At 53.9% G+C, this 9047-nt stretch overlaps 1 protein-coding gene across 1 annotated transcript in view; it reads left to right on the forward strand.

Annotated features, from left to right (window-relative positions):
- The first annotated feature begins 2197 nt into the window (after nucleotides 1–2197).
- The window catches only part of BAHD1 (bromo adjacent homology domain containing 1), a 12059-nt gene continuing 5209 nt past the window's right edge, over nucleotides 2198–9047 (forward strand). The window contains exons 1-2 of the mRNA XM_010001458.1: nucleotides 2198–3839; nucleotides 6886–7241. Coding sequence (XP_009999760.1) covers nucleotides 2198–3839; nucleotides 6886–7241 — 1998 coding nt within the window. The remainder of the gene's footprint in view (nucleotides 3840–6885; nucleotides 7242–9047) is intronic.

The following is a 9047-nucleotide window of genomic DNA, read 5'->3' on the forward strand; positions in this document are numbered from 1 at the left end:
CACTCCAAACCCTGCTCTGCCTGATTTATTTTTTTAAATCACAGTTTTCTTGCAAACTGCAGAGGTTGTGTGTGGCCAGTTTGGCCTCTTGTGCAAGAAAAGTTCTGATCTTGGAGGAAACAACCTGTCTGATTTGATATTGGTCCTCCTCATTTCCAGATTCTGTTTTTCTTACCAGAAAAACATGGATATGCGTAAGTGTTTGCTTCTCACAGAGCCCCACTGCCCTGTTTGGGCACTGGCCATGGGCAGTACCCTGTGTGTGAGGGGATGAAAGGGGCCAGTTACCCTAGAACAGGTCAGGAGGAGTCTGAGATGGATAAAAGCCACGTGCAAACCACAGTGGTTTTCAATTCCTAGATTTCTTTTAGTTAATGCATATATAAGCAAGTCAATTAAAACACACTGGGCTTATTTCAAATAGATAATCTAATTATCAGCTTGATTAAACCATATCAAATGAACAGTTCTTGTAATTCAGTAGCTTTGTTCTAATCACTGCAAAAGCAGTAGTAGCTTTAATTAAGAGGCTCAGAAGTGGCAGAGCAGTGTCAGTGGAGAGCTGGCCCAGCCAAGCCCCTGCCTGCAGGGGAGGTCAAACCACCCCTGGGCTGGTGCTGATATGGAGACTGAGTCTTTGATGCCAACAAAGGGAACCTGACTGTTTCATGCCTACCATTCAGCGTGAGCAGTTGTCCTTCTCTGCTGTTGCCAATGCTCAGGTACAGACTTCATTAAGTCTATTCAAATATCACTCCATTAGACTGATTATTTTTTTTTAATGTTTATACCACCCACCTGTATTATCCTCTCTTAGCATTAGACATAGAGCTTCTCCTGTGACTGTGTGCTTCTTCAGACCCCAAAATTCCTCAGATAGCTGACACAGGCCTGCTGCAGGTCACCAGCTCAGCCTGAAATGGAGGAGTGCAAAGGCACAGTAAAGAAAAGCTGCTAAAAATGACACAGGAAAACTGTCAGGTTCAGTTTGCAGCATAACTCGTGAAGGCAGCACATGGCTGAAGGGGCTCTCTGCTCAGTGCTCTTCTCCTGCCACTTGTAGAAGGTTCCTCGTGGTGTGTTCCCAAAGCCTGGGCTGTGCTGGTTTGTGACCTGGGCAGCACACCACCTCTGCTGCTGGTGGCCATCAGCAGTTATTGTCCCCAGCTCTTCTGGGTTTGATGTTTCCTCCCCACTTTTCCACGGACACCTCTTGGGATGCAGTGCAGGGAGGCAGCCATCCTCCTCCTCAGGCTGGGATGCTTTCTGCCGTGGCAGGAGAAGTTCCCTCAGGGGGTGAATCGGAGCCAGAGCACTTGGGTGATGTTCTGCCTGGCTGGGAAAGTCCAGATGTGCAGAAGCTGGTTTGCTCAGCCATGCCTTCAGCGAGGCAGCTCCTGTTCCCAGTGCAGATTCTTATCTCTTGCTTGTTACGTTTTAGTAATTTGTGTTGGTTTTTAGCAGTGCCTTGGCATAGCATCTGGATGGAAAGTCAGGAATGACATACAGATGAGTAATTCTTTTTCCTCCTAAAAGGGTATTTTTAGGGCTTCTCTGCCAAATGTGAAGATCTGGTTGTTTCATGTCCACAACATTTACAAGGTGCAGCTGTAGGGACCGACAGCAGCAGCGAGCAGCCAGGTTCTAACCTGCATGGGGATTTGCATGTCTTTAATTTATTAATGTTGGCAGGTCTTGGCTTAATAGACCAAGTGCACTTTTCACAGGAGTAGGTGGACGCTTTGCTTTTCTTTTGTCTAATTGTTTCAGGAGACGACAGCGGAGCCGCCTGCCTGTAGCAACATGCAGGCAGATACCTGGGCTTTAGTTCTGCTGGGTGCCCTGGTCCAGCACTCACGTCAGCTCTGGGAGAGTCACCAGCACTTGTTAGGAGCAGGGTTGGAGTGACAGGGCAGGTACTCGGGTGGGGAGCGTCTCTTGGGCCGTGCCCTGGGTTTCCCAGCTCCTGGGGTATTTTTAATTACCATCGTGTTCTATGGCTTAATATTAAACCACATCTCATTACATCCTGTCTCTTAATTGGCTTAACTGGCCTTCACCCAAAAGGACTGTACTGTGTATGGAAACAAGCTTCCCCGAATGTTTCCTAATTGGTGCTTTGTGAGGAGATGGGCCCCTCTCGGTGGTATTAATAGTTGTGTTCTTCTGTTTGGTCTCAGGATTGGACATTGATCCTATGACGCATGCCCGGAAGAAGCAGCTTTTCCTTCTGAAGCACCCGGCCGGTTCTGCTGGCCGAGCTTCCTCACCAGCAGGCAGCAGGAGGATGGACAGGAGCGAGGCGGAGCGTGGCAAGCAGAGAGATGGAGATGGCCCCGGGGCTCCCAAGTGTCCCAGCGGGTTTGTGGGGACAAACAAAAGCAAGGCTTTGCACGAGGTGCGAAAGACGTACCCGCTGCGCAGGCGCCTGCTCCCCTCGGTGAGCAAAAAGACCTGCAAAGTGCTCCTCACCAGGCTGGAGGACGTGGCTGGGTCTCTGTCAAAACAGAGCCAGAGCTGCAAAAAAAAGGACCTTCCCAGTTGGATGGAAGGTTTGGGACCTGCTTTGTTCTCCGAAAAAGTTCAGCCTGTGGGAGGAGGGAAGAGTGACTCAGCTGGGGAGAAGTGCACGATAAGTTACCCGGGGCCGGAGTCAGAGCTGGCCAGTGCCCGCGCGGAGCCGCGGCAGCGCAGGGTGGCCTCGCTCAACGCCGAGGCCGTCAACAACCTGCTGTTCGAGCGGGACGAGGGCTGCGCGTCCGCCCGGCGCCTCCGCAGGGAGCCGGGCAAGGCCGGGCCAGACTGCCCCGCCAAGGGCCTGCACTGCAAGGCTGGGGACAGCTGGTCGGCCCTGGAAAAAACGGCTGCGAAGACAGGTAAAGGAAAGAGCCGGCACGAGCCCGGTCAGAAATGTAATAGCTGTGACCATTCGCTGGATGAGGTCTTTGAGGATGGGACGAAGAGGGAGGATGGTGCCATCTCCTATCATCCCACCCCAAAGAGACTGGCCAGCCTGAATGCCGTGGCCTTTCTGAAGCTGACCCACGAGAAAGACCAACCCCTGAAGCAGAGGAGTAAATCGGACGGAGAGGGCAAGTCTGAGAACCACTGTTCAAAATCTACGCTCAAGTGGGCCAAAGCTGGTAGGAAGAACTGTGTCAAATCCAAGAAGGAAATGGCCAGCTTAAAAATGGAAGGTCAGCACGGCTGGCGAGGACTTCCCCTGGGGGCTGTGGAGAAAGGGGAGCAGAGGGACTCCTCCAGGCTCTACAGGACGGCAGAGCCCGTCCCTTACGAGTCGGTGTCGAGCTCCTACGCCAGCACGGAGGGGTTCTACCACAGACTGCCTCTGCTTATGGGTGGACAAGCTTCCATGAAGCCAGAGTATGGAAGGCCCGGAGAGAAATCCCCGACCCCCAAACAGGAATTTCATCAGCCTTCCTTTCCCGTGCAGCAGTTCCCTCCCTTGCCTGTGCCGGGCAATCACTCGGGTTGTGGGTGTCTCTATGAATCCTCGGATCTGACGCCCTTGAACGGGTTTTATGTTTATTATGGCCAAAGTGGGTACAGTGGCAGTGGCTACTCTCACTGCTCTGTTTACCCCAAGGACGAGCTCTCGCAGCCTGCCACCTGCGAGGGGCTCTTGGTCTCGCCCGGTTCCTTGCCATCAGGTGCTCATTTCCAGCCACTCCACTGGTGTAACTCTCCCTACTGCTGCGGAGAGGGAACAGCCATCAACAGCTACAGCGTCTGCGGGGTGGTGCACGTGCCGGAGGGCAGGGTGAGCAGCGTGCACGCCGGGCGGAACAGCTACCCCTACAAAATGCCTTTTGCAGCAGGTAAGGTGCCAAGTGTCAGCAAACCTGAGGGCTGGTTGGGCACGGGGGATAAGGGAGGGCTCTGGTTGCCAGGAGGCCACTTCCCTCTGTGCCTGCTGTGTCTCCGCTTCGCAGCCAAACTGCAGCTCAGGAGGGATCCACGTTTCACCTCCCCCTGTTTGTAGCCCTGAGAGCTTTTCCACTCAAAGTCTTACTGGTGTGGGCACCGTAGAATGCATGAAAGGGTTTGGGCAGTGAGGAGGTGACTCACGGTGGGTGGTGCTGGAGTTCATTGCTCAGCTGGGATCTGTGGAGCTGGGGGGTTTGAGCTCCTGTGTGCTCAGTGAGGCTCCTCACTGGTTGAAGCCCCTGTGGCTGGGGCACTGCTCTGTTCCCAGAACCTCACACTCTGGACTGAACGTCCTGAGCGTTGTGGAGAAGCAGGCACTGCCTGAGTGGTGAGACTCCTGCTGGTGCAAGCTCTGGGGAATGCCATTTCAGGTTTTATGGATGGGCTCTGGCAGGGCTGTGTAAGGACTGGGCTTGAGGCTGCTGTGTGGGCAGGTGTTTGAATTTCACTGCAGTGCTGGAGGGGCACACTGGGTTGAGTGAGCCTGTCTTGGCTCCTCTTGATGCCTGACAATGAGACATTGAAGTGAGAACAGGTAGGAGGTGACACAGCTTGCCTGTCTCTCTTCTGTCCCCATCTGCTTTCCCGACTCAGTCCTCCAGTGTGCTTTATCTTGGAGCTTTGCCTTTGCTATTGAAAATTATCTTTTGAAATATTTAAAGCTGGATTGTTGTGTGGGGGTTACCAGACACCAGCACTTTGTATAAAAGCCACCAAGCCAGACAGTGCTGCTGCTTCGGCCCCTGCCTCTGTCCTCACGTGTTGGAGTTAAAAGGAGGCAGGACTTGCCCACTTTAACCCCCTGTTCAGGTAGGTGGATGAAGTCTTGGTTCAGTGCTTGGTGTGAGCGAGGCTTTGTCATCTTCCCGTGTAGGAAGGTGCAGAAACTCAGGAGCATTTGGTCAAGGGATGATGTCTTTTTCCCAAACATCCCGGCTGTCGTGCTGCCGCTTCCTTGGGTAGCGGTAGGCAGGGTTGGCTGGTGGCTTTGGGGCTCTTGAAAGCTCATGAGACACCCAGCTCAGCAGCATCTGGTGTCTGACAGCTTGCTGTGCAGTGCCCTGAGGTCACGTCAGTCCACTTTGTTCCTGGAGTTCTGCATTCTGCTTCCTCTGCTGTCCTGCAAGCAGGGGGATGCAGGTGGTGTAAACCAAGTGGGTTTGGATTCAGCCCTCCCTGCCAGCTCAGTGATGATTCCTCATGTCAGGGCAGTTCCAGCAACACGTTTACCTGCTGCTAAGATCTTCCTCGGTGTGACTTCCCTCCCTGTGAGAAACTGATTGAAAAGCCTGTGACACCGGGATAATTTATACTTGGTTTTGTTGAAGTGAATCAGGTCTGCTAGAACATTAACACAGATTTGCACTTAGGAGTTGACTTTTACATGTGTGTGCCCCTCTGAAATCTCTTCCTTCCCCAGAGTGGGTGACTGCAGTGGGTTAAAGGAGCTGCAGGCTCTGGCTGGGAGCCCTTCTCTGAGGGATGCAGCTTGGCGTGTCGCATGGGACATCTGTCTTACCTGGTGTGTTTGGGATGGTCCTGTGGAAATCCCAGCATCTGTTTGGTACAACCAGGCTGTGACTGTGGCACTTGTGGGCTGCTCTGCTTTCCCTGTCCTGCTGGGGTTTGCAGCAAGGGGTTTGGGAGCAGAGCAGAGGAGCTGGAAGTGTCCCAGGCTGCTGGCAGGGCCAGCTCTGCTCTGCCTTCCTGGAGTTCAGTGGGTACTTTGGTGAAGCCTCATCCTGCTTTAGTTTGAGCTTGAAAACTGCTTTTGGAAGCAAAATACTCCTGAGGTGATGGAGTGCTGTGTGGGTGCTGTGCCTGCTGAGGCCAGGCAGGATAGCTGAGCTCCCATCCCCATGCCAAGGCTCACTGGGGCAGCGGCTGCTCAGCATCAGCAGAGCCCAGGGACAGTCTGTAGCAGCCCCACGTTTGCAGGTTGGGGTGGTTTGGTTGTGACCCTCTTTGGGGGGTCAGGTGGGAGACAGGAGGCAAGAATTTCTTGTTCTTGCATGGGGACCTCAGCAGTTAATCAGCTGGCACTTGGTGACTTCAGATGGTTTTGCACTTGGAGGTTTTTTAGCAGCTCTGCAGCAGTGCAGTCCCAGAGATCTGCTAGGACATGCTCCAGTCTGGAGGCATCTCCTGGAGGTTGCCTGAAGCTGTCCTTTTGGTCACCCCAAAAAGCACATTCCCCAATTTAGGGAGCAAGGGTGTGCCTGGTATTGGCCTGGGAGCTTTCCCTGCTCTTGGTGGGTCATTCCAACCAACTTGCTCTTCTGTTGGACACGTTGGCCGGGGTTGAGAGCTTGTTCTGTGGCTGCTGGAGCAGTGTGAGGTGTTCTGGGATGCTTTGGAGAGGCAGTGTCAGCCAGCTTACTCACCTGTTGTGGTTAATAAGCTGCTGTAAGGACAGGGTTCTGCTGAGGGCAGCAGCGTGCATCATCTGACACGGTTGTGTTCCACCTTGTTTCATATTTCTGGAGTGACTTTGGAGAACCTTCTCAATTTTCCCTGATTACTAGAATTTGGCTTGTTGAAAGAACCTGGCTGCCACCGCTAGTGTGGTTTAATCCTTCCCATCGTTTTGATAAGCCTTTTATTTCTTTTATCCATATTGACAGGCTGGAGCTGCTTTGGACACTGGCCAGCCTTATGTCTCTTGCTGGCTGGCATCACCCGGGGGGATTTCAGAGGGGTTTGTTGTGGTGCAGTGTCAGCAGCAGCAACATATTGGAGTGTTGCAGGCTTGGAAGTGTCTTGGCTTTTAGAATCCAGTGACAGTGCAAAAAGAAGTGACAGCCTGGAGAGTCTTTGCTGCTGTAGCACAGCGAGGGGAGTTTCAGGGGGACACGGAGGTGGTTGGGACAGTCTGGGTCGTGTGGTCGTGTTCTGTTTTAAATGAGATCCGTGCCTCTTCTCTTTCCCCTCTGCTAGAAGGCTGCAAGTCTCTGGACCAGCTGAACCTCACAATCCCCGTGGCAGGGCACCCCGCGTCTCCTGCCCACCCGCTCTCAGGATGCCCAGTCCCCAGCGTGCCGCCGGCTGCGGAGCCCGTTCCTCACCTGCAGACCCCCAACTCTGACCCTCAGACCATGGCCCGGGAGTGTCCGCAGAGCTCCAAGCCCCCCAGCGGCTCCAAGTCCGGCCTCAGGAACACCCCGGGCTGCCTCCACGCCTCGGACAGCAAGGCCACGGGGGGCCACCCCAAGCAGCAGCGCATCGGGCGGCGCAGAGCGACCAACGGCTGGGTGCCCGTGGGCACGGCCTGCGAGAAGGCTGTCTACGTGGTGGTAGGTGGCTCTGCAGCCCCCTGCCCCGTCCCTCCTCTCCACCTATTGCAGCTGCAAGGGGCTGCAGGCTGAGCTTGAGAGCCTTCTTGGGCTCAGGGTGGAGGTGCTACCCGCTGTGCGGTGCCTTCCCAGCGTGGCGGGCAGCGTGGGGAGGGAGGAGAACCTGCTGCTGCTGTGCTGGCAGCAGCTGAAATGCCACCAGGATGGGTACCTCTGGCTTGGGAATTTGCAAGGGTGGCATCTGTGAGTCCTTCCTGCAGAGAGATTGTCCTCCAGCTCCTTCCTCCTGGGTCAGGGCAAAACTGTCTGAGAAAACTGGGGAGGGTTTAGCCTGGTTACAAGGAGCCTGAAGGTGGCTCTCCTAAGGTGGTGGTTCTCACCAGGGTGTCTAGCCCAGCAGGGATCTCCCAGAGAGCACAGACCACCAAGACAGTTTCCTGGCTCCCAGATGGAATTCATTTGGCACATGATGTCCCCTTTTTGTCACTTACCTGGTAGCAGGACCATCCTTCAGGGATGTCTTGTCTGTGCTTTCCTGTTTGTTTGTGTTGTGGAGGGGCAGAGACTGGCTCTACAGGATGGGGAGATTCCCTGCTGGAATATGTCATGAGCTGCAGTAGTGTGCACTTCAAGTGAGGAAGAAGGCAACATCCTCCTGTTGTTAGAACACAAGAGCTGTGGGCTGGAAATCTGGCCCCACAGGCTGCCTGGGCAGTTGCGACAAGGTGCTGAAGGGTGAGCAGTCATTGCAGCACAGGAGCTGGTCCTGGCAGAGCCTCTGTGCCACTGCTTGGAGTGGTGGTGGAGCCTGGAGCTTCTGAGAGCATCATCCAGGACAGGTTTTGCAGCCTCAGCCCCTGGCTGTGCACAGGACCAAGGCTGTGTCAGGATGAAGCCCGTGAAGGCCAGAGATGGGCCCCTTGCACCCACCACTCAGGCTTTGGCACTGGGAGAGGAGCAGCATGCCAGTCACCTCCTTCAGACCTGGCATGGAGCACTGCTGGCTGAGCCTGGGGGGCTGGCAGGAGGTGGAACCCTTCCTGCTCAGGCCTTCTGCAAGGAGTTTCCAGGGCAAAAATAAAAGAAAAAAACCCTCCCAGTTCTTAGTCCAAAAAACCCCTAATTTTAGATTGTTAGAGCTGGAAAGGAAATGTTAATAATCTCATGAATGTCATTGTGGCCTTATGCCACAGCCTCCCTGCCACTCCCTGCCCTCTTCATGGGACATGTGTTATGGTTCATTTGTTTTCTTCCCATGTTTGTGGCAGAGAATTGTGCAGCATTCCAAAGAAGCCTGCTTTCCCGTGCCTTGGCATGTGAAGGAAAAATGGGGATTTTCCTGCAGGTTGCTTTTTTTTTTGCATGCAGAATTGAAGGAACAAGTGGTTTTTAATTCGAAATAACAATATTAATTTCAGGAATAGGTGCTTTGGACACCTGCTGTCCTGCTGGTGAGCTGCTCCTCCTGCCACCACTACCTAGGGGAGACAGTTCTGCTTCCTTGGGAAACAACAGCCACGTGGGACCTGAGCACTGATGCTCTTCCCAGTCAACTTTCCTTACCTCATAGGGCCTTGCCCACAGAAATCACTCATTTGACCTGATCTTTGTTGTCCTAATCCAACCTGGTGGGAACAGAGATGCCCAGGGGTGGTTTTGTGCTGTGTGAGTCCTCTGGGAGATCTTGTGGAGCCGAAGCTCTGAGCAGACTTAGGGAGGGATTGAGTTTGCAGCAGGATCTTGGATCAAACAGCAAACAAACCCCCCAAACCCTGGGGTTGCTTAATTCAGCGTGTCTGACTGTGC

The sequence above is a fragment of the Chaetura pelagica genome, unplaced genomic scaffold, assembly GCF_000747805.2.
Source record: "Chaetura pelagica isolate M959 unplaced genomic scaffold, ChaPel_1.0 scaffold587, whole genome shotgun sequence".
Lineage (NCBI taxonomy): Eukaryota > Metazoa > Chordata > Aves > Apodiformes > Apodidae > Chaetura > Chaetura pelagica.